The 26,352-nt window shown below is 37.6% G+C and overlaps 1 protein-coding gene across 8 annotated transcripts in view; it reads right to left on the bottom strand.

Moving 5' to 3' along the window:
• Positions 1-26,352, bottom strand: part of ANKAR (ankyrin and armadillo repeat containing) — a 72,412-nt gene that overhangs the window by 32,420 nt on the left and 13,640 nt on the right. For 7 of the 8 annotated variants that reach the window (XM_042949429.1, XM_042949430.1, XM_042949432.1 and 4 more), the window contains 9 exons: positions 25,938-26,101; positions 24,941-25,044; positions 20,770-20,950; positions 19,386-19,605; positions 17,830-17,865; positions 10,680-10,881; positions 7,589-7,797; positions 5,327-5,431; positions 2,947-3,188 (listed from right to left, as the gene is read on the bottom strand). In XM_042949429.1, coding sequence (XP_042805363.1) covers positions 2,947-3,188; positions 5,327-5,431; positions 7,589-7,797; positions 10,680-10,881; positions 17,830-17,865; positions 19,386-19,605; positions 20,770-20,950; positions 24,941-25,044; positions 25,938-26,101 — 1,463 coding nt within the window. The remainder of the gene's footprint in view (positions 1-2,946; positions 3,189-5,326; positions 5,432-7,588; positions 7,798-10,679; positions 10,882-17,829; positions 17,866-19,385; positions 19,606-20,769; positions 20,951-24,940; positions 25,045-25,937; positions 26,102-26,352) is intronic. The other variant, XM_042949433.1, reaches the window with a different exon arrangement.

Genomic DNA, 26,352 nt, shown 5'->3' with positions numbered 1-26,352 from the left:
ATGAAATAAAATGAAACAATGAGTGGAAAAGGACGAGAGAAAAAATGATAGCTATGTAAGGCAGGAAAAGGTAATATAATATGCAAATAATTAGTATTCCCAAAGAGAGCTGGTCATTTAATTCAAGCAAATAAATGCAATGGTCAGTATTTGACTTTCACCTTACAATAGCTTTGACACTATTGATCATTCTTTCCTCTTTGAAACACTTTCTTCATTTGGCTGATACAGATTCTTCAGGTTTCTTCCTACCTTGTTGGCCATTCCTTCTTAGTCTCCTTTGAGGTCCCTCCATATCTTTCAACTTTCCCACAGATCCTGGTGAACTTAACTTTCAAAATATAATACAGAATGTAGGGGCGATTGGGTGGCTCAGTTGGTTGGGCGTCCGGCTTTGGCTCAAGTCATGATTTCACAGCTCTTGGGTTCAAGCCCCACATTGAGATCTGTGCTGACAGCTCAGAGCCTGGAGCCTGCTTCAGATTCTGTGTGTGTGTGTCTCTCTCTCTGCCCCTCCCCTGCTCACACTCTGTCTCTCTCTGTCTCTCTCTCTCTCTCTCTCAAAAATAAATAAACATTAAAAAATATATAATACAGAATGTGATCACTTCTCACCATTTTCACTCTTATTACCCTGGTTCAAGACACCTTTATCTGTCATCTGGATTACTATAATAGCTTTGAATTAGTCTTGACACATCCACTCTTGCCCACCTATTTCAATAGAGGGTAGATCTAAATCTCTTCATGGAACTTCCCAGAACAAAATCATTCAATGGCTTAACATACTCAGAACAAAAGCACAGTGTCTGACAGTTGCCCATACAACCGTGATGTGGCCCACCATTACCCAACCCAGCTGAGCATCTCCTGTATCTCTCCCCTCAGCTACTTTTGGTTTCTTGTTGCTTCTTGAACATACCAGGCACATTCCAACTTCCATTAACTTTGCACTTGTTTCTTCAGCCTAGAATACTCTTTCCAGCAGAAAAACATGACACACTTTCTCATCTACTTTAAGTCTGCACTCAAATGCAAATACTTATTGAAGTATTTTTCACCACACTCCCCTCTCCCCTTTCTCTGCTTTACTGCCCCCCTTACCACTTATTTTCACCTAACGTATATGTTTGTTTTATTTGCTTTGCTCATGGTCTTGCTACTCCCAAGTAGAATACAATTTCCATGAAACTGGGGTTTTATTTGTTTTGTTCACTGTTATAACCCCAACATCTAGAATAGAATCTGCCATCTAATAAACTTACAAAAAGTCCTCATGTGAATGGACTAAAAGAATATTACAGAAAAAAATACTTAAAGATATGAATTCAGGAAAGCATTCTAAAAATAAAAGAAGATGAATATACATGTTGAAAAGTTATATCAAGTCCCAGGAAATACAGGTAATGAATGTTGACATGTAAATCCTGCACTTTAAAGATAAAAAGAGAAGGAAAACACTGACCACACAATAGATTAAAGTTAAAAAGATAGTAATAACAAACTATGACAGAACTAAGATTAAACATGTCATGTCAATGAGTATAAATGAGCTCAATACATACACTCAACACAAAGTGAGTGGCAAAGCATAACCTAAATATGTTGATTCAAGGGACACATTTATCCCAATTCTGGGTAATTATTAGATTAACCGGAGATTATAAATTCTAAATAAGTAAAGACTAACTCTAGAGGTGAGTCTGGGGTGTCTATATTTCCAATATATTTCCCAAAGATAACAAACCAACCAACAGGAAATGACTCAGAAAAGTTAAAAAGGATGGGCAGAGCCAAATTAAACATGAGAGTGCAAAGGAAACATCACAAACATAATTCTGGACAATATAGAATTCAGGGAAAAAGTATTACACTCGACAAAAAAGGTACATTTTATGATGCTAAATTATTCAATCCATGGTGAAGAAGCATCTACTGAAGAAAACAATAAAAATAATCTTATAAATATCTCATAAAAGATCTTAAATCAAGCATAAGCAGACACAACATAGTGGGTTTCATTTGAGGAAATGCAGCATGGCAAAGATTGCTTGGTGTTCACAAAAAATAACTTTCTGGTACAGTTGGACTGCATTTTCCAGCCAGGACAGAAATAGCCAAAGTGGTAGGATTTCTTGTAATACCCTCTCATAAACAAAAAGAAGCAACCACACTCTAGAGCTAAGTAGGCCCTTGCCCTGCCTTCTGTGTTATCTCAGGTGATCATTTCTGTTGAGAAACAGTCCTCCCTGGGCCTCTTGCATTCCTACCCATGTTGGAGCATATCAAGACTATGCCAGCTCTTTCACCTAGGCCAAGCCTCAGGATTTTTATGTAGCCGGTAACCTTGAAAGGTGTGGTGATAACACAAACAACAGGTTTGCTTACTGGTTGCTACCAAAGTGATAGGTTTCTCAGGCTCGAGGTTCTTCAGGTACATCAAAAACCCAATGTGTGGATAGCATCCATTGGGGCCTACTGTGTTGCTTGGGAGAAAGGAAGAGGGGACCCGGATACCTCTGCTGAAGCTCATGTCCTTTGCTGTGCTTGCTCTGGTACTATCTTGCTCTTGTTTACTTTTAGCACTCATGGGATTGTGGCAGGTTTGTTCTTTGCCATCTTCTTTGAGATTGGATTTCTTCATGGGAATTTCACCACTGCATAATAAATGGGTATGTACCTTTCTAGCTTCTTTTTTTTTAATTTTTTTGGATGTTTGTTTATTTTTGAGAGTCAGAGGGACAGAGCACAGGCAGGGGAGGAGCAGAGAGAGAAGGAGACACAGAACAGAAGCAGGCTGCAGACTCTGAGCTGTCAGCACAGAGCCCGACACAGGGCTGGAACTCACAAACCATGAGATCATGAACTGAGCCAAAGTCAGATGCTTAACTGACTGAGACACCCAGGGAATGTCAGTCAAAACGATATTCTATGAAAAGAACTTACACATGTGGCAATAACATCCTTGTTTTCAAGTTGAGCAATGTCATATAAAATGACAGCACAGCGAGAATGTAGTTCAGGTTCATCAGAAACCAGTAGGTTGATCAGAGCTGGAATGCCTCCCGCCTCTACTATAGCATGCACTATGTTTGCATGTGTTGAGATATTACTCAATAATCCAACTGTTTTGCACTGTAATTTTATTTTGGAACATTTTAATAGATTAATTAAGGCAGGAATTGTACCTGCAATAAAGAAATCAAGAAAAAGCATGAATTATTTGTAACCATTTATAGTTAATTTATCATGATAAGATTTAAATAATGGCTGTGGTCATCGCCATATGAACAATTAGCAAATAATTCTATAACATGTTTATAAAATTATAATTTGAAACCATATGAATTCACCTGTCTGTCTTTTCCATAATTCAAGCAGCTCTCATGTTCACACGTCTGATTTTCACACAGCACACAAGCCTATTATTTCATGTTGGTAACGCTAAGCCACCTTGGAACCATGGATTTTCAGCTTCAAATGATAGATGAATAAATTCTTTGAGCCACCACATGATACAGTTCAGTTTTGGATATTTCTTTACATTTGTGTGGCAGCATTTGTACAATTATTTGAGCATTTTATTATATTTTACCTATAGTTTTTACAAACAACTGAAAAACAAAAAGTGCTGAATCTAGTAAAAAGCAACCTTAGCTTCATTAATTATAATTGGTTCAAGGATGGAAATCACTGGGCATGGTGAAAAAAGAAAATTGGCTTCAGTCGGATGTTTGTTATATCAGTTCACTGTGAAAGAAAAGAGCACACTCTGGAGACACAAGAAATGTTGGAAAATATAACTGTATAATCAGGGCTTTATTTATTTATCTACCTGAAATGATACCTCCCTCACGACTTATTTATCTATGGTTTACCTTTTGGACACAGATTTTTGTACATGTTTTTAGGAATACTAACGGTTAGTTTTAGGGTACTACTTGTAATTTTTTTATTCATTTATTTATTCATTCAACAAATATTTATGGAGCATCTTATGTATGCCCAATATCCACATTAGAGTAGTGGATACCATATTAGACAATGAAGATAGAACGTTTCCATCATTTCAGAAAGTTATATTGGAAAGCGCTATTCTCAAAACAACCAAATGAGGTAGGAATCATTTGATTAACAAGGAAATTAGGGTTATAGAGGGCGAGCAATTAACTTAAATTCTAAATGCAGAGCTAGTGACAAACCCAGGGTTGACACAAAAACTGCTATTTTTTAAAGTTTTTATCTGAATTCCAGTTAGTTAATATAGAGTGTAATGTTAGTTTCAGTTGTAAATATAGTGATTTAACACTTCCATACAATACCTGGTGCTCAGCACACACACATACACACACACACACACACACACACACACACATACACAAAACCCTGCTATTTTTTTTAATGTTGAGAGACAGAGACAGAGACAGATTGCATTGGGGGAGGAGCAGAGAGAGAGGGAGACACAGAATCTAAAGCAGGCTCCAGGCTCTGAGCTGTCAGCACAGAGTCCGACGTGGGGCTCGAACTCACAAACCGCGGGATCATGACCTGAGCTGAAGTCAGACGCTTAACAGACTGAGCCATCCCAGCTGCACCATTTTAATTTAAAAAATAAATTGTGTAAATACAGAATAGGGATAATTTCTAATTGAAAGTAAATATAAAATGTAGTACAGTAATTTAGTATCATTTTTAAGTTTACAAAGTTTTAGAGAAGTAGAATTTATATAGTTTTTTGATTGTGTGCAGTTTCCACATGAGAAATAAAATATAAGTTTGTCAGAGAAAGACAAATACCATATGATCTCACTTATATGTAGAATCTAAAAAATAAAACAAACAAAAAGTAGAATCAGACCTATAAATACAAGGCCAAACTGATGGTTCCCAGAGGGGAAGGGGGTGGAGACATGGGTAAAATGGTAAAGGTGTGAGTGAGTGACACAGACTTCCGGTTATGGAATGAATATGTCACAGGAATAAAAGCCACAGCGTAGGGAATTTAGTCAATGGTATTGTAATAGCATTGCACAATGACAGACGGTAGCTACACTTGTGGTAAGTATAGCATAATGTATAGAGTTGTTGAATCACTATGTTGTACACCTGAAACTAATGTAACACTGTGTGTCAACTATACTCGAATTAAAAATTTTACATATATCGTCAGGTAAAGGTAATAACCTTGGAAAAAAGAAAAATAGAAACTTAAAATCAACTAAAAAGTTTTCTCTACAATTAAAAATAGATTTTAAACCGATTGAATATAATTATAGCTCTACATAAAATAGTGTAAGCAAAAGACAGTAAATGGATTTTACGTCACCTGCATCCAAAATGTATTTCCAGTATCCAGCATTTGCTAAGCAAATTACTTCCAAGGACATCACAGCCATCATCCTTCGTTTATAGCTTTCACACTGCAACATTTCTGGTAAGCATTCAACAGAAAAACGCATATTGTAATTTTAGAAGAGGGAAGGGAATGATTGATCTGCTTCTGTATAGGCCAAGTGAAGCTGTGAGTTGAGATAACGACTATTACACCAAATGCATTCATTAAATTCCCTCTGTGCATGGCCTTCTGAGGGGTGCTGAACAGGTTGCAAATGCCCATAATCTCTGAGGTTTATAATCTATACAGTTAGTAGAAAAATTCTGAAATGTTTAATACTTGGTCTGAATGACTTGGATAGACTGGTCATATGGTTCAAATTTACTTGGGAAACAGTACACCTCTCTCTTGCCTGAAATCAGTTGTTCAATAAAATTTAAGCGTAAGCTTTCAAGAATGGCAAAGTAAACTACATTATTGTCAATAAAAATTTAATATCTATTAAAGCACATAGGAAGCTTTATACATTTCCTGAGTATGAAGAAGATAACTTCAAAAAATCCTAAATGCATTTATACTCTAAATTCATGTGGAGGTAATGCAAATAAACATATATCCTTCTAAACGTCTGTCATACAAGAAGAAGCCACATAGAAGTATCCTTTTCTGGTCTCTCTTTACCCTCCTCTTTTCTGAGTTCATCTCTCCAGATATAACCACTTTGGACTTTCAATATACCTCCATATTTCTAAATGCTTATATACACTATGACCATTTTCTCTGTCAATTTTGGACATCATCGACTGACTTCATGTTATGGTAAATGAGAAGTTAGCTCTTCCACCACTCTGCTGCCACCCCCTCTCCCTCCCCTTCCCCACATTTATAGTATTTAGTTAAATGAATATTCCATACTTATTATAATGCCTATGCAGGTATTATTCACAGGTTAGCATTGCAGCATACTACAGTTTTGTCTCCTTTCTTACTTTTGTCTTTCTTGGGAACCTTATTTTATTCCATCTACCTAGTTTTTCTTTGTACCTGTAGGTAATTCCTCCCACATGCCTTTGGCCCGGGTACACAGTTTCCATTAGGGGACTTCATTTGCTGTCATCTTTGAAATCACCTTTGCTTTTCTCTTGGTGCAGACTCCCAGTTTCCTGTTTGTTGAGGAGCATTCCTGCCTTGGCATCTTTCGGTCTTTCTGGCCTAGCCTGGTGCTCTCAGTCAGAGTGTCTAGTGAGGATTTATGGTGTAAGTCTGAGAGGTCCTCAGATTTCCCACTGTCAGCTTGGGATGATTTGTCTAGTCTGCTAAATTCTAAGACTTGCCTGTTTCCAACATTTTATTGCTATTTTCTCCTTTCCTGTTTTCTCTTGAAAGCTTATTTCCTGCTGTTGCTGATGTTATTAGTTAAGCTCTGTGTAATTTTAGTGGGGTTTTGAGGGATAGTAAAATCAGATTTGTGCATTCAATTGGCCTAGAGACCCTTATGCTTATAATATTTCAGGCTAGACCAAACAAAAATCTGGAGCAACATCTCAAGCAAAAATTTTCATAAAACATATATCAATATATGAGGGAAAATGTTGCTGAATCTATGTTTTATTTATTTATTTTATTTTATTTTATTTTATTTTATTTTATTTTATTTTAGAGTATGCACACACACGCATGCAAGCCAGGGAAGGGCAGAGAAAGAGGGAGAGAGAGAATCTTAAGCAGGCTCCACACTCAGCATGGAGCCTGATATAGGGCCTGATCTCATCACCCTGAGATCAGGACCTGAGCCAAAATCAAGGATCTGACACTTAACCAACTGAGCCACCCAGGCGCCCCTGAATCTGTCTTTTAAATTAGGAAGGAATAAATTGGAGGGAGTTTTCTTCACTTTAATTAATTTTCTTCCTCTTTCCTTGTTTTTTGCTTGTTTTAATTTGCTTTTTTGACAGAAAGGAGGATAGATGGACTTTTGGAGGAAGTTGGAAAATAAAAATAAATATAATTGTGTAAAGTACAGTGTGAGTTATTATTCTTTGATTTTAATTTAGAAATAAAAGTACTTTTGAACACACAAAATATAGTTCAGTATTATTTGTATTCTTGCTTTTAACTAAACAGTTTTTTATTTTAACTGCTTAAAATATGATGCATGTATTATTTTATTTGCTCTATTTCAGAGTATCAATGATTAAGCTGAATAATAATCAGAACATTTATTTATAAAGAGATTATGTGTTGTGCACTCACCTACCAAAGTTTTCCAAACCGGAAGTTCAGGAATATTTAACTCTATTATATGCTTGAGAACCTCTGTATGAAAGGTTAGCACTGATAAATGAATTATATTGTTTCCTTTAATATCTGTTTTTCTCCAGTTAGCACCAAGAGAAAATAGGTATTGAATAGTGTCCAGTGCTCCTGAAGTGGCAGCAAGCAACAGTGGAGTACACTGATTCCTAAAAATCAAGGAACATATTATGATAATTAAGCACACGTATAGTGTCAAATTTACTTCTTGCGAAGCCGTCCACATTGCTGTTGGAGGAAGGCTGATTTATATTGATTCATATCATCACCTTCTCTTCAGTACATGGTATTATTCTACATATTCCACATATAAATAGATTTGCCTCCCTTGCCTTGGCTGTCCTTAGTATTTGCCCCTACTTTTCCTCCCAACTTAATTATCACACCTTAGAATTTGTTTAGAAGTTGATAACGCTCAAAGTTCTTAGAATACACCACCTCATCTAATCCTTACAACTCTATGAGCGAAGGAAACAGCAAGGCAAGTATCATCAACCCATTGTACACATAGTGAAACTGAGCCCAGGGAGTGTTCCAAGCCACTTCTTTATTCTTCATGTCCAGTTCTCAAATCCCAGCTTCCTCATCATGGCAGAAACTAACAGATTTTCTCAAAAATCTCACTATCTGCTTCTCAGATACTGAAGATCTTTGGTTGGGCACATGACTGTCCAGCCAAATATTACATCCCAGCTTCCTTTATGGATACCTATTGGCCAATGACTAAGTTTGGCCAATGTGATGTTAGTAGAACTGACCTGGGCAATTCCCTAAAGAGAAAAGGAATGTGCCACTACTTTGCATTTCTGTTTCTCTTCATGGCTAAAATACAGGCATAACGATGAAAGCAAGAGTAGGCATTTTGAATCAGGATACGGAAGCCACATGTGAAGAAGCAACAGGAGGAAGGTTACATGTGTACCTTGTTTAAACTACAATATTTTGGGATATGTTTGTCACAGTGGCTTTGATTGTATCTTAACAGATCTACTCACTAGCAGTGTGACCTTAAGCAAATTGGGTTATTGTCTTCATCTGTCCAGGAATGAGGATAACAACACTCAGCTCACAGTGTTAGTGTAAGGGATGAATAAGGTGCTTAGCACAGTCTCGATACATAGTTTCCCTCTCATTCTCTTTTCACTGTCACATGCCTACTTTTTATCCTTATACCCATGCCTCTCTCTTTGTGAAGCCCTCTTTCTCTTGCTGCCTGTCCTTGAACTTTCTTTCACCTTTGCCCAGTTAGCCCCCAAACTCTCTCTCTCCTCTATCTCATTTTCCCTGGGTCCCAGAGAAACTCTTGTCTTTTATGAGTAAACATCTCTTCACTTTCTCCCTTTTGTTCTTCAGTAAGACTGTTCTATTGCTTTATTTATCCTATTCAGTGGTAGGAATAAAGATTACTTCTACTTTAACACTATCACTCTGATTTTCCTCATGAAAAGCATACTACCCAATAAATTGTATTTCTCTTTTCAGTTCCATATTGCCATTCCCCCTGCCCTGCAGGGTGCTCTTCCAGCATCTTAGCTCCTGAACTGCCTCACCAACATGCCCCTTGGATTGTGACTTTAACATCCATGCTAATTACCATCTGTGTTCTGATCTCTCAGTTCCTTGTCATACCTTCATTTGGGCTCCATATTCATACACACCTGCATGGTCGCACTCTTCATTAGCTCCACACAGATCCCGACCTCGGTAATTGTCCTCTCTATGAACCCTTTCCTTTTTCCTTATGTTCACAGATAGCTTCTTACTTCCACCTCTGATATCCAATTGTTTGAGCTTTTACAACCCACTAATCATTATGCCGCTCCACTCAAAGACATTGTCACAAGCATAGAAGACTGTTAAAAACTGAGAACAAACTGAGGGTTGATGGGGGGTGGGAGGGAGGGGAGGGTGGGTGATGGGTATTGAGGAGGGCATCTTTTGGGATGAGCACTGGGTGTTGTATGGAAACCAATTTGACAATAAATTTCATATATTGAAAAAAAAAAGACATTGTCACAATATGACTGAGCAGAGCTGATTCGGGTCTCTATATTCCATGGCTCTCTCCAGAGTCTCTTAGAGAAACTATTAGCCAGAGACCATTGTTTCCTGAAAGCTTTCTTTACATACATCTTTGCCCCAACCTAGAGGGAGGATTAATTTCTTCACTTAATCATAATGGCCAGGTTATCTGAAGACCCAGAAATATCTGAATGAAACTATGCCTAAATCATGTTCAGATTCAAAATGATAACTTTGTGTTTCAATTATAACCAAGAATGTACCCTTCAGGAGAAGTTACACCTCCATCTTAAAGTTTGGTCCTCTGCTAAATTATGAAAGAGAATTGTGAAACAGAAGCTAAATTGTGAAATTGTATTTGGGGTGTTTCTCTATTTCAAAGTTATTTTCTTCTTCTTAAAAAAAAAAAACGTTTTTTAAGATTTTATTTTTAAGTAATCTCTATACCCAATGTGGAGCTTGAACTCACAACCCCGAGATCAAGAGTCACATGCTCCACCAAATGAGCCACCCAGGTGCCCCCATAGTTATTTTCTTCTTTTTAATGTGTTTCTCTTCTGTATACCATTAGATGTTTCTCCTGTTATCTGAGGCCTATCCACATTGGTCTGGATAATCTGGTAATCTACAGCCTTTGATAATCTTGTGCTGTTTCCTGGTTGGGTAGATTCCAATTTAGAGCAACTTTTCTCCTCCTTAGTCTCAGGCTTCTTCCAGAGCACTAAGTAATAACCTGATAAACTGCTCTGTGGAACCAAACCACTAATAAAAGTTTAGCAAAAACTTCCTAGGGTTTACTTCTTATTCTTTCAGATAGCATGGATAGGTCAATGGCAGTTCTCTCTTTATACATTGTAGAGGTAAGTGGTAGATGAAGAAGATAGGGACCAGAGGGTAAGCCTTACATAGCCTTTCACATGGATCATACCAACCGTTCCTTTTACTGTCAGTGTTTGGGGCAAGCCATGAAAGCAGAGGTTTATGTTTTTACAAATGCTTAATAACTTACTCAGCTGTCGCCTCTGCTTCTATCAAACTAGGATCCTTCCTGCAGAGAGCAATGATGATGCCAATATTGTCATAGAAAGCAGCAAAGTGAATCGGCATCCAACCTCTTTTTTCAGAAAGCGTGTAATCAGCTTTGAAACAGAGTAGACAGATGGTTGTTTCCAGTGAGCAAGCCTGTGCAGCCAGGTGTAGAGGTGTTGGACCTAAAATGTATGGACAATTATTTAGGCGGTCAAGGTCTAAAATGTCCATCTAAAAACATATCTTTTTGATATCCATCTGTGGAGCTTTTTAGTGCTTATCTGGAGCTTTTATATCATAAAAGATAAGCAAGATAAGCATTAAAAAGTATCATTTTAGGCAATTCTAGATTTCTTTAATTCAGGATGTCTGACCATTAAAAATTAGTACTTCTTTATAAATGAAGAATAAATAACATTGAAAATAAATATTTGAAAAATTCAGTCAATGTGTAAAATAGTTTTGTGATATCAAATAAGCTATTTCTTGTTTATTTTCCATTTTACTTAAATGTTTTGTAGTAAGAGGTAAAATCCTTTGAAATTCAAAGAAAAATATGTTCACAAAAGCCCTCCATGTCACTAAATCCAGTGGGTGTTTTTCAATTCTCATCTTACCTCTCAACAGTAAGGTTCTTCCTCTTTAAAATGTTTGTTCTCCCCCTTGGCTTTTGTGATACCATAACCTCCTATTTTTCTCCTACCTCTCTGGCTACTCCTTTAGAGTCTCCTTTGGGACGTTCTCATTATCCCGATGCCTACATGAGCCTTAGGGCTCTGTCTCTGGCCTTTTTATCTTCGCAGTGACTTCATTTACCACCTATAAGTCGGTGACTCCCAGGATTATGTCTCTAGATTTGTTTCTTCTCCAAGCTCCACATCTTTATCTCTAACCTCTTACGAGGTGTCTCCACACACCACATCAAACTTAACATGTTCTGAATTGAACTCCCCTCCAAACCTGGTCCTCTTTCACTGCTGCCTAAGTCAGTGAAGGATATCACTATCCAGCCAGTTCTACAAACCAGACACCTGAAAGACTTCTTAGTTTCTCCTTCTCATTTCATCTCCATAACCAGTCCATTGCCAAGACTAAATATCTCTAGAACTTATCTTTATTGCCACCACCTCCCCACTCCAAGCCGCCCAACTGGTACCCCACCTTGTTCTTGCCCTTCACCAATCCATTATTTCAAAATATAAATCTGATCTTTTTACCTCCTTGCTTAAAACGCTTCAGAGGTTTCAAAACGTCATCGATCATGAATACAGGAAAAGGATCCACTGGTTCCAATTCACCTGAACCAACAGCTACCTCCCTCACCCCAAAACACCCATGACATACACAACTTGTTCTCTTCATCTGGGCCTGCTTCTTCTCTTCAAATGTGGGGTAATCAGCCACACGACCCAGCTTGCCCAGGAAAGTACTCATCTATGCCTGTTGCCTGAGCATAATGATTAACAGTGCCTCTTCCATTTTCAAGTCTCCCTTATTTGGATGATGAATGATCCAGTCACCTTGGGCTATTCCTGCTGTCTGAGAGCTTCCTTCTCCCACACGCTTTTCTGACCAGGGTCCAGCTAACTCCTATTTCTCAGCCTAAATGGTAATTCCTCAGTGAAGCACTGGTTTTCTCCCAACTCAGACACTTCCAATGACCTCTGGCCTGCCTTATTCATGTAAGCTTTACATCACAGCCTTTGGTAATCTACAGTATTTGCTCTGATCTATCTACCTAAGGTCACTGCTTAGTCTTCCAGTTTCTGGTCAGGCATGGAAGGCGCATAAATCATCACTATGTCCTAAGAGCAAGTAAAAAGTTTAAACGGACTGAAAAATCAACAACGCTTCTTAGATCTGATAGAGAAGTGAGGTCTCAGGGCAAAAACGCTGCCTCCAAAAATGAAGATATGGACAGGCCGATACAGAGAATCAAAATTTACTGAAAAGAAACTTCCACAAGAACCAGTGAGTAGTAAAGCCCCCTGGGCCCTTCCATCCAACCAAGTAGTCTTTAAGCTTTAGCAATCATCCTTACTTAGCCCATGTGAGTGATTGCCATTTCTTCGTAATCTATAGATCATGCATTCTTTCTTAGAAAAAACAGAGGCTTCTGCACATCAAAAAACAGAAATCAGACCCTCCTGTACAACCCCTGAGCAGTAAGGAACCAGACCCCTTTGCACAACTACCTTGCACAACCTTCAAGCACTGAGGTAACATCTGTCACTAACACCATTGTGTCTGTGTGTAATTAAGAACTTTTATGGACAATTGTAGTTGATTTACTGATTAACTGCCATAGACTCCTTAAAAAAAAATCCCTGGGTGAGGCAGAAACCTCAGAGTTGGCCTTGGGGGACAAGAGTCTGCTTTCTTAGTGGCAGGCCTCCTGAATAAAGCTCAGATTCCTTTTCAATCAAAACTGTCTCTGAGTATTGGCTTTTTTTTTTCCCTTTAAGCTTATTTACTTATTTTGAGAGAGAGAGAGAGAGAGAGAGAGAGAGAATCCCAAGCAGGCTCCATACTGTCAGCATGGAGCCCGATGTGTGGCTGGAACTCACAAGCCCTAAAATCATGACACAGCCCAAACCAAGAGTCAGATGCTTAACCGACTGAGCCACCCAGGTGCCCCTCAAGTATTGGCTTTTCGAGCAGCAGGCAGCTGAACTTGGGTTTCAGTAACAGGGAAATCTGAACTATAATTGACGAATTGCTGGCAGCTCATTGTGATAAGTCTGAGAGTTTAAAACTCTGGGGGCCCCAGTCCCAGGAGGCCCCCATGCTTTAGTGAGTTTTAACTCCTGGAGTTTGACCAGGATCTCACAATGGATATTGGAGAAAAATCCCCTCATGCTTCTAGCAGGGGGAGGGAAAAAGGAACCATTTTGAGATACAGCAGAGCATTCCATTTTCCTTAACAAGGCTTGGCCTCAGGAGAAACTGTTATACCAGAGCCTAACCTGCTGGGTTTTATCAGAGCCTAACCTACCTAGGGGAAGGGAAATACCCAACTCTAGCCACTCTTCATCCATCCTGACACAGCTAAGGTCAGAGAGAGGACTAACAAAGACATGTGAAGTTCACAGTCCAGGAGCACAGGCTCTCACAAAAGACTGAGACCTAATCATAGGACTATAGAATATGTTGGTTTATTTCAGTCAATGAAAGGCTGTTGGTTGCTCTCAGCAAGAGAAACACCAAGGGGCACCTGGGTGGTGCAGTTGGTTAAATATCTGACTCTTGGTTTCAGCTCAGGTCATGATCTCATGGTTTGTGGGTTTGAGCCCCACATGGGGCTCTGTGCTGAGGGTGTAGAGCCTGCTTGGATTCTCTATCTCCCTTTCCCTCTGCCCCTCCCCTGCTTGTTCTCTCTCTCTCTCTCTCAAAATAAATAAATAAACTTAAAAAAATCAAAATGACCTCAACATTTTTTTTTGTTTTTTTAAACACACACACACACACACACACACACACAGAAGTCTCCCCACTCACCCTCTCCTTCTCCTCTCCACCTCCCTCCAAAAAACATTTCAGCACAATCCAGGGGCAGGAGTACTATCCTATATCCCCCTCTTACTACTTGAAATTGTGTTTAATAGAAATGCTGAATCTTGGCACCCACCCAGGCTGCTAAAACAGAATCTTCATTTTAACAAGATCCCTGGATGATTCCTTTGTACTTGAAAGTTTATCCCAGAATAGTAGGATGAAGTGCCCTCCCCACAACATCTGCAATGTCTGATGACATTTTTGTTTGTAAGACCTGGGGTGGAGGTTGCTGCATTTAGTGGGTAGAGAAGTCAGGGATACTACAAAACATTTGGTAGTGCACAGGAAAGCCCCCAACAACAAAGAATTATCCAGCTCACAATGTCAACAGTGCTGAGGATGAGAAACACTGGCCTAAGACATACTAGAATTAGGGAAGTTCTGGAGGGGCTTATGTTGTCTGAAGAAACTATTGTCTGGTTGAAAACCCTCATCTAGGGGTTAATATACAGAATATATAAAGAACATATACAACTTAATACCAAGAAAACAAATAATCCAATCTAAAAATGGGCAGAAGACATGAACAGATATTTCTCCAAAGAAGACATACAGACGGCCAAAAGACACATGAAAAGATGCTCAACATCAGTAATCATGAGGGAAATGCAAATGAAAACCACAATGGACATTCCTCAAAAAATTAAAAATAGAATTACCATATAATACAGTTATCACACTACAGGGTATTTACCCAAAGAATTCAAAAACACTAATTCAAAAGTATGCATGCATCCCTATGTTTATTGCAGCATTATATACAATAGCCAAAATATGGAAGCAGCCCAAGTCTCCACTGATAGATGAATGGGTAAAGAATATGTGGTATGCATATACAGTAAAACCTTGGATTGGGAGTAACTTGTTCCGTGAGTGTTCCACAAGACAAGCAAACATTTCTAGTAAATTTTAATTTGATAAACAAGTGATGTGTTGCAATACGAGTAGTATGTGATGTCAAATATCACATGATCACAACTAAGCCAATGGTTCTCTCTCGTTCTCTCTCTCTCTCTCTCTCCCTCTGTGGGATTGTGGGTGATCATCTCCCATGCTCGGATGTTCAGTCTCAGGCTGCAGTGTTTGGCAGAAATCGGTGATTTTTCAGAACATTGGAAGGTGCCCACAACTGGCACCAGTGTATTTTTTTGTCACTTCAAAGCACCTATGGACAGTCCTTTGCTTTTCCATCCAATAGTAAGCTTATGGATACTTTGCTTCATTCTAGGTCAGCCTGCCTGCAGATATAGACTCTTTCCTCTGCTGCCTTATTGCCAGTTACATTAAATACAGTATATGACAAGTTTATTAATACTGTACTATATTCAACATCTGTGTAAGCATATACGATGGTCCCCGTGCGGAAAAATGTTGAAAAGAAAGGCTGTAAGAAGAAGATGATTGTGGTGGAAGTTAAGAAGGAAATCATCGTGGGGCGCCTGGGTGGCTTGGTTGGTTGAGCGTCCGACTTCGGCTCAGGTCATGATCTCATGGTCCGTGAGTTCGAGCCCCGCGTCGGGCTCTGTGCTGACAGCTCAGAGCCTGGAGCCTGTTTCAGATTCTGTGTCTCCCTCTCTCTCTGCCCCTCCCCTGTTCATGCTCTGTCTCTCTCTGTCTCAAAAATAAATAAACATTAAAAAAAATTAAAAAAAAAAGAAGGAAATCATCGAAAAGTACGAATGAGGTATGTGAGTGGCCAAAATTGTAAGATTTTATAAGAAGTCTATGCCTGCATCTCATGTGAAGAGGAAGAGAAAAAGGCAGAGGAATCCCTCACTTCAAATGAGATTAGGGAGATGTGTAAAGTGTTGGAAACAGTGCAAAATTATGTAGAAAAACACCACCTGAATAAGGCTGTAAGAGTACCAGCGATGAATCTGTTTAACAACAATGTAACGTCACATTTCCACAAAATTCTCAAAGGAGGCAAAATCAAGTGTCATTGGATAGGTTCCTTGTTAAAGTTGCATGGAAAGAAAAAGATTTCATTGAGTCAATAGATAGCAGTGATTCCATTAGTGATGGTAAAAATTGTCCTACACAATAACTTTCCTCTCTCTTATCTCGCTTACACCAGCCACGATGGTTTTCAAACTAAGTGCAGGTTAATTTTATATTTTCTTTATTATTTTGTATTATATTACAGTATTGTAATCATTTTTGTATGAATATTTTTGGGTTGTGGAAAAATCATCTGAGTTTCCATTATTTCTTATGGGGAAATTTGCTTTTATATACAACTGCTTTGGATTACGAGCATGGTTCCAAAATGAATTATGTTTGCAAACCAAGGTTTTACTGTATACACAATGGAATACTATTCAGCCAGAAAAAGGAATGAAATCTTGCCATTTGCAACAACATGGATGGATTTAGAGGATACAATGCAAAGTGAAATTAGTAGATTGGAGAAACACAAATACCATATGACTTCTCTCATACGTGGAATTTAAGAAACAAAACAAAGGAAAAAAGAGACAAAAGATAGACTCATATATTCAGAACAAACTGGTGGTTACCAGAGGGGATGTGGGGGGTGGGGAATGGGTGAAATAGGTGATGGAGACTAAAGAGTACACTTATCATGATGAGCACTGAGTATAGAACTGTAGAATCACTGTATTGTACACCTGAAACTAATATAACACTGTACATTAAGTATACTGGAATTTTAAAAAAGATGTTAAACTCTTGACATGGAAGAATGGCTAAATCATGCTAGGATTCACCACTTTCATGTCAGGTTCATTGTGTTGCTAGCTGAATATTCTGGGGATAAATCAAGCTGAAGTTGGTTGTCGTTGATCTATTAAACATGCCTAAAACCTGAAAGAAAAAAAAAACCCTCCTTGAATTATCCTATATAGAGTATGAAGGTATATAGTCTTTTAGATATAGATATGGAAGGTACACCCTTTAAAAATTTTTCTGATTTTCCATATTGAATACTTAGGTCAAGGGCACCTGAGTTGAATGACTCTGTCAGTTAAGTGTCTGACTCTTGATTTCTGCTCCAGTCATGATCTGTTTGTGAGATGGAGCCCTGTGTCCAGCTCTGTGCTGAAAGCGAGAAGCCTGCTTAGGATCCTTTCTCTCTCCCTCTCTCTCAGCACCAGACGCCCCCCCCCCCCCCCACACACACACACACTAAATAAACATTTAACAAAAACTACTTAGGTAAAATCTCTCACCTCAGTCAAGAATGCCTCATTCCTCAGTCCTCATAAATTGTTACTGTCACTAGGTGGCAGCATATCTAAATAATATTAACTGCTTTTTTTTTTTTTTTTTTTTTTTTTGCATAAAAACTACTTTGGGGATTGATTTTTAAAAAATAAGTAGAGGTAACTGTAAATTCCACAGTAAAAAAAAGAAAAAAGAAAAAAAAACAAGACTTAAGAGGAATATGGATAAACAACCATGGGTAGAAAAAATTTAGACTTCAAAATATATAGAAAATATCATTATGTGACATTTTCATGTAACAGAACATTTTGGAGATTATATACTATAGAAGAGTTTTAATACATGCAATATCCTTTTCAAATGCACCAAATATTTTATTTATATCTTACCATTTCTTTCTTTTTTCACATCCATTTTTGATGACTCTGTTTTAAAGGGGAATACACACAGAAGTATGATTACTAACATGTATGAGTTCCCTAGATTAGTCAAAATAGATTCATATGAATAAGAATAAAATTGCTATATTTAGATATCAACGACAGGATTGAGTGGAGGTTTTGGTCAAGCCATCTGGGCTTGGTGCACACAGCCGGCATCATGGCAGAGCAGACCTGGAATGCTGCGTCTCTAGAGTCTGGTCAAAACTGACAGTTGGTGCAGTTTTGTGTTGGGTAAGTCATCATATGTGGATGTTGCCAGTAGAGTTATACATTTTCCGTATGTCAAAATCTATCCAATTCTTAGCAAATGGAAATCCAAGCAGTCACAGGATGAATGAGAGACTTTAATTTACCAAAGATTTATTTCACACCAAGAAAGGCTTAAAATATTATGTATCTTTAAACAATAAGCTACTTGTTATATTTAAATTTAACCGAATTTGTGCTATTTTAATCAAGTAATAGAAGCATCTTAATATGAAAACATATTAATTATACTGATAAGAGTACATAATTTATTAGTAGCCAATAGGATTAAAGCAGAACATGTTTTGGTGTGTGAAAATATAACACAGCTTTTTAAGATATAAAATATCATAAGATACAATATAAGATATAAAATATAAGATAAAATATAAAATCACAATTTTCTTATCGGCCATTCCTGATATTTAATCTGTATTTCCCTTTTCAGTTATAGAGAACTTCTGCTTTCATTTTCAACATTATTATTTTTATACTGGTTAAATGTATTCCAGTGAATAGGAATATATATATATAAACATATATATATATATATAAACATATATATATGTTTATATATATGTTTATATATATATATATATATATATATATATATATATATATATATATATATTCCTATCTAAGAATCAGGAAAAGTGGCTTTTTAAAAGTCAAAATTAGGGTTAGCTTTAAAGGGGCCATTAATTAAAAACAATTATTATTATAAGAATTTTTTGTTATTAAATATTATTTAAGTTTATATATTGTGAAGAAGTTATTCCCTGCTTGAGAACTCTGGGATAAAAAAGGATCTTCTGCTGGGATCTCTACTTATCTACCTTTTCTGTGAATTTCTATAGTGCACCACTGTGTTTTAATTATGCCAGTGATTATCAAATGCTACCTTGTGTTCATCCAATCATGCATTCATCCAACAACTACTTCCTGAGCACCTACAATGCCAGGCTTTCTTCTAGGCGTTCAAATACCATAGCAAACAAAGTAAAGCAAATCATTGCCTTTTACAGAGCTTATGTTCAAGTGAGGGAGACACAATAAAGAAATAAATAATACTATATGAGAGAGCAATAAGTGATACTTAGAAAAGAGCCTCTCTGAAATAAGGGAAACACAAACCTCAACTATGCTCTAGATACAATACCAAATTTTTATCTTGCTCTATAATCAACATGTCTTCTTAACTCTGAGTAGGAGCAGGTAAAAGAAAAACAGTTTAGATGTTTTAAACTTTATGGTACCTTGGCTAGACATAACAAAGCGTCTTTGGTTGATGTTGAAGCTAGCATTGCACAGTTGACATATAATAGAAACTCTGTTGTGTAAAGCAGCATGATGGAAAATGGCATAGCCTGCCTCATCTGAAATATTGATGGTCAAGCTTGAGGTTTTACGGCTAAATGTATGGAAAACAGCAGATAATCCTCTTTCAACAGCAGACTTCATACCAAATGGGATGCTCTAAAAGGATTAAGAGCACCAGAATAAGTTTCTTTAAAATACACCTAAATTTTGGCTTAAGGAAAAAAAGGATGATAAACATATATTAATATATTTATAATAAATATAATACTAATATATAATTAATAAGTATGTATTGATATAATTACATGATTGGTGCTCAGTCATAGTAGAATTTTCACTTTCCATTTGAAAGTGTCTCACTGGGCAATGATTAAAGTTGTCAGAACTATTAAGAAACATTGAGAAGTTTAAAAAATATTTTTGGGAAGTTACCCACCCCCCACTTTTTAGGGAGAAATTATAGCTCCTTCTTTGTAGATGCTTAAAACGGGAAAATTTGCTTCCTGAAATACTTAAGCAAATGAAGATCCCTGGGTTCCTTTTCTGATTTAAGAACAATCTAATTTAGAAATGTAGAAACTAAAATTACATAGCTATAGAAATACAATTTGTCTTCTTTGTTCTAGTTCTCAGAATAGAGAGGTAAAAATATTACACTCTTCTTTGAAACATTCTGACCACTTAATATTTTAAAATTGAACAGTTTATTCAATTCTTAAATTTATGGACATTGAAACAAATAAATGGTAAATAAATGCCAGTGTGTCCTTTGAAACTGGTGAGCTCACCACTTCATTTATCAGTTCCAGAAGCTGTGCATCAAGGTTTGTTGAAACAGATATAGAGATTTGATTCAGAATGCCAGGTTTTGTTCCTCAGGTTAGGTTCCCAGGACTGAAGCCAGACTCTGCCATTTACTAGCTGTGTAATTTGGGAAAGATCCTTAACTGGCTGCACCTCAAATTTCTCATTTGTAAAACCAGAATGACAACAGTAGTACTAGTACCTTGAAAAAGTTTGTTAAAAGGATTTATAAAGCGCCTGGCATATAAAATAAGCACTCAATAAATACTAACCTTTATTAAGATTGGTCACAATCCAGTTCATTAACAGATTGTTTTGGAACCCTACCAGAAATTTATTATCCAGAATTGTATGGCTTCTAAGCTGCTAAAATGTGGAATTTTTATTTCATATTGAAAACTTCATTTAACCCAATAGTTACCCCTAAAATAAAAATTTGAGACATATACTTACCTATAATAACATATTATCTATAATAGCCTCCTATACTAAATTATGTAATGATTACTGAAATACCTTGCATTTCATAGCTTTTTTGAAGCCAAATTTTTTCTTAAATTGCTCATGTAATTGAGCATCTGTTAGTGGAAGTCTTTTTGGTTTCAGATTATTCACGATTTCATTTATGGCTCCCCACCACTTTGTCTTATATAGTTGATGATAGAAAGTTTCAAGTTCAAAACAGACCACATAGTAGCTATAAAAAAAAAAATAAAGAAAAAAGATCAATCTTTCTGACTTTGAAGTAATTTGCTACTTTTTTTCTATGCTAGCTAAACTTTATTTTTCTATAATAATTAAGTACAAAAATGTAGTTTAAATTGTATTGATTGAAAAAGAAAGTCTTAGGGAAATGCTATGTTATGAACTGGTCAGAGGCTAATATCCTCTCTTCCTTGACCTTTACTTCCACTTCAGTTTTCTGAATAATATAGACTTCTGCATGGATGAAGGCATGTTTGAGGACCTGTTTGCATTTATTTGAGGTTGTCATTCTTCCTGTCTACCATCTTCTCGCCCCAAGAGAAACTAGACCATAAAAATATAAACTAAAGGCCATCTTTACCCACACCTTGCAGAGACAGCGCCAGTCCAGGTGGTGGAACTTGTCACTGTCCATGGGCCTCAACTTGTACAGGTGCCAACTTCATCACTAGGGACTTGCTTCTAAAATTGAGGAGCAGGTATTCTGAATCTTACTCAGATTTGAAGGCTTTCACATCACAGCAATGATAGGCTCTAGGACCTTAAGGGGCTGTCTGAATCAGACCCGGATGCTTGATTCACATTGGATGACTAAACTAAATACCTAGAAGAAAACAGCTCACCTTCCCTTGGTGTCACACATGCTGCTAAGAGTGGACACCACAAACAGATACCCCAAGTCTCATAAGACTGCCTCCATGGATACAGGCCCAGGAGATCACACTAAGGATGTCCTTTGGTCTCTCAGTGGCCCAGCTCCACATCATAGAGCCCCAGTGCCAGCAACCTCTATCTTTTCATGTACTTCTCCAGGGAGCTGCCTCTGGCTGTGGTAACTTGCTATGGGGTCAGAAGCTGCTGACTACCTTTGGGGGCTCTGGTACTTAGTGATGTACTCTTAGATCACTGCTCAGGCAATGAAACAGATGTATAAATTTAACAAATACCAAAGGAATGTGGGTTGATTTCTTCTAGAAATTCAATTTACTTATCCAATACAAATCAAGCTTCCAGAACCAGCAGGGGGCTATCCTACCCTAGAAACTGGAGAAGCAAGAGGTGGTGAAGGTGGCTATACCCTGAGAAAGTCTTTGGCCACAGACTTTTGTGACCCCTTCCCCCCAAGATTGGATACACTATCTGCACTGGCCCCCTTTCTATGGAAGCATAGAAAGCCCAGATGGCCAGTGCTTTGAGGGAGAATTCATTCAAGTACTGCATAGGGACATATCACTGCTCTTACTCAAAACCTATGTGTAGATATTAGCAGGAACTATAAGGGGGCCTCACTTTTAAAACAGCTCCCTTCAGATTCTTCTACCTGGGAATCTGCAGATTTTGAGGAGCTTCTAGCTCCCTAGCTCTAGTTATAGCAGGAACTATAACAGCTCCCTTCAGATTCTTCTACCTGGGAATCTGCACCCAGTTTTTGAGGAGCTTCTAGGACCACATTTCCCTGATACACCATTGTCACATTAAGTTGATTTCTGACCTGCCTCCTAATAATCACAGCAACATCATGATGCTGGTATACTGTCCCCAAAATAGGACATTTTGGTACTGATATAAATTAATCTTTTTGCTCCAGTCATTGTCACCTTAATAATTCATGAGTTCTTGTACTTTAATGGAATGGCCAAATCCTGGGTATCTGACTGTGGCCCCTACTTTTTGATTCTGGTATGGTAGGAGGGCCCAACCTGAACCAAAATGAATCTAGGATTTAGATGTTTTCAGGCATGCCTGGAGGGCCAGTGGAACTATTTTTCCACTATTTTCATAATGGACCAGGGGTTTCCTAGGAGATAAACCATTTTGAGGAAAGAGAACATCAAGACTCAAGACCTCAGTCCACTAACAATGCCCCTAAAATCAAAGAGGGGAGATTTTAACATGGCATGTTTTCAATCATTCACCAAATGATCCCTACATCACAGAAAAGAACTGTTAGCAAAATGACTAAAAGAGCTGTTTTTGCATCAAATTATTAGGAGTTCAAGGTAGCACTTCCTTGAAACCAATAAAATTGGGAAAGAAATACTTACTTCACTGGATTGGCTTCAACATGCCTCACAGTTGATACAAGGTATTTAGCAGGCATCGGGAGAAGCCAGTTCCAGAAGTGACCCCAGATCCACAACCAGTAGAAATGATGTCAGAGACAACAATGGCATTAATGTTGAGTTGCCTTCAGAGGGTCTGTTGAGCTCCAGGGGCCCAGGAGTGGATCATTACAGATTGCTCAGACAGGAAAGAGGAAAACTGAAGATATCTCACAGTACCTGAGAGCTGATCCACTGGCATATGAGATTCCTAAAATAACTATGTAGGGGTGGATATTATGGAACTGAAGGTTCTCTAGTAATTGTTACAGGAACCAAGAAAACACTGATTATTAGTCCACTTGTGGTTTTTACTTTTACTCCATGCTGCCTGGGTCTGGGAAACAAGCTCATGCTGCCTTTGCAAGTCTGCAAATTCAAATCCATCTATCTGCAATTCACCAACATTGATGACCAATGTTGTGCATTAGTCAGAAACTAGAGAACCATTCTACTATAGTATCCCATTGAAACAATTTGACTGGATCTCTTACTGTTCAATGACAGTGGGCTTATGCCAACCATACTCCTTTACCTATAACAACCTCTCACCAAGTACAGCTTTTATCTCAGCTGCCTCCCTGCATCCTCAGGATCATTAGTGTCCAGCTAGTCACTGGAGCCTGGGGGGATAAAGTGTTATTCAGAGGTGCTTCTGAAATACTATTTACTTTGGCAGGTGTTGTACATGGAATGTGTCAGCAGTTGCTGGATCCCTGAATGAGGGATTCCTTCTTGAGCGAGATCCACACCAACTGTCCATTCTAGAGGCATGAGGTCTACTACTTAATTCCCTCCAAAATCATGGAAGTCATTAGCCACATGGTCTTTGACTTCATCTCTAGTACTATGTGTGCATCCAGACAGTATTCAATGAAAAGACCCACCTTTCATTGTTTATCCTGATTCTCCCTTTGCCTCCTTTCTCTTATTTTCCTCACGACCATGCATCTTGGAGAAATGTGTAATCTTTGTCTTCTTCACATCACATGAACTCTCCCCAACTTCACCCTTCAGCTCACTAAACATAGCCTAAAGCCAGAACTAATCCTCTTCCCAAGTCACTGCCGAATTTAGAGTGCTGTCTTCAGTCTTAAGTTGACTTGGCCTTTTTCTCTGTTGAATTTGATGCTTTTAATCTATTTCCATATTTAAAAATTCCTCCCCATTTGGCTTCCATGCTATCGTACTTTCTTGGTCCTCCTCCTTATATCATTCCTTCTCAACTCCTTTGTTCTCTCTTCTGCATCTCCCTATTTAAAAGCTGCTATTCTCCAGAGTTCCACACTTGGTCTTGGTCTCTAAACCACTTCCATGCGTTAAAAAAACAGAAAACAAAAAAACCTCTCCTATATGCTTTTAAATCTCAAGTCTCTACCTCCTAATAGTAATGCCCCTACTCTACTTTCCATAAACTTCAGTAACCAAGACATGGAAACCCAAGAACACAAGACATAAAGATCCTAGCAAAACTAAGAAAAACACACCGCTTCAAAAATTGGCAGGCGTAACAAGACCCAGCAGAGGAAGAGGATTTTAAATCATATCTGTTATGGAACTACAGGGGTATTTGCTGAGTCCACTGTTTTTCAGTAGGCTCATAGGATTTGATCCTCACCTCCATTCCCATTTAATAAAGATGTTAATTATAAGAACTAATCACTATCTCTAAAGATTATTACACAGAATGTACCAAAGTGCATGAAGTAATAAATATATTATTTATTTTGTTGACTCTCTATTTCAGTCACAGGCGTTATTGTGCTAGGATCTCCATGCTGAGGTATTAAGTTAGCCTTTACATTTTGACACTTTCCTTGTTTTCTCGTAACTTTCAACAGGTTGTCACTACTGTGAATAATTACTGAAAAGTTCCTTACCTTTTTCCGTTAAGTTCCATGACTGGTATTGAGTAATGTTCTTTGTATCCTAAATCTTCTACAAATGTATTAGCAGCACAATCCCGTATTTTTTCTAAATTATTCTAAAATATGAGTTATATTATTAAAAACATATCTTTAAATAAGTCTAAACAATTATAGCTTTTTCTTTTTAATTTGATACATAGAGAGAATGCATGGATGCACAAGTTGGGGATGGGGTGGGGGGGGAGAGAGAGAGAGAGAGAGAGAGAGAGAGAGAGAACCTTAAGCAGACCCCACACCCAGCATGGGGCCTGACATGAGCTCTATCCCACGACCCTGGGATTATGTCCTGAGCCAAAAATCAAGGGTCAGGTGCTCAACTGACTGAGCCACCCAGGTGCCCCATCAATTATGGCTTATTTTAGATGAAATTTTGTACACTTAAATGATAAATTTTTAATATAATATCCCATAAAACCCTAATAATATTTGCATGTATCCAGTTCCTACTTCAGGAGGGAGGAAAAAATACAAAAGAAAATATAAAGAAGGTAGAAAAGCAATGACAATTCAAATGTATAATGTTTATATTAAATTCTAGATGAAATTATTGTTCTTAAACTCTAGAGGATCTCTGTTCTAATACTAATCTTCAAGGAAAATGGAAGATTTCTTCAAGGAAAGTGTACAGTGAATGTTGAGGGATTTCTACTGTATTCTTTGATCAACAATTTTAGGGCAAATATAGTCCATTTGAGATCTATAAATTCTATGAAGATATCTGTACCTAGCTTATCTGTCATTTTATCTCTGACACCTCACATACTACCTTAGGATAGTTGGACTTAATTCATGTGTGTTACATAATGTATGAAAAAACTAGTGAGTTAGGAAGATAATCATTTGGAGAGCTGCCTAGTGCCTGTGCCAGCAAGAGACCCTTTGTGGATGGAGAATGAGATAAAAGCGCTGGGAAATGACAAACCATTTCAGGAACAATAATAATTTAAACCTTAAAGTCTTCCAAAGCATTCTCAACTGAAGGTGTGCTGATATCAAATTCAATTCCTCCATGAACATGAAAATATTGATCCTCTTTGTAGTGAAAATGCTGGCATTTAAAATCTCGCCCATAAATAAATGGAGGCAGTTCTCGCTCTGTCTTGACCTTGTCATCTCCAAAATAAAAAGAAACTTTTATTTAAAAAGTGAAAACAGCATATAAACAATCATATTTTGGAGATCTGGATTCTCATTTACATAAACCAACTGAAGAAAACTCCATATTAACTGAAAATCTTGGCAGTTACAGTCTATAAAATCATAGTCTTAGTATATATTTTAAACATGAAAATATATCATACATTTTGGGCATTTTCTGTAGTTTCATTGTACAGACATTTCAAGAGACTGGTTAAAACATTATT

The sequence above is a fragment of the Panthera leo genome, chromosome C1 (assembly GCF_018350215.1).
Source record: "Panthera leo isolate Ple1 chromosome C1, P.leo_Ple1_pat1.1, whole genome shotgun sequence".
In the NCBI taxonomy this organism is placed as follows: domain Eukaryota; kingdom Metazoa; phylum Chordata; class Mammalia; order Carnivora; family Felidae; genus Panthera; species Panthera leo.
Note: the sequence above shows the minus strand (reverse complement) of the source record. Positions and strands in the feature narration are given on the sequence as shown.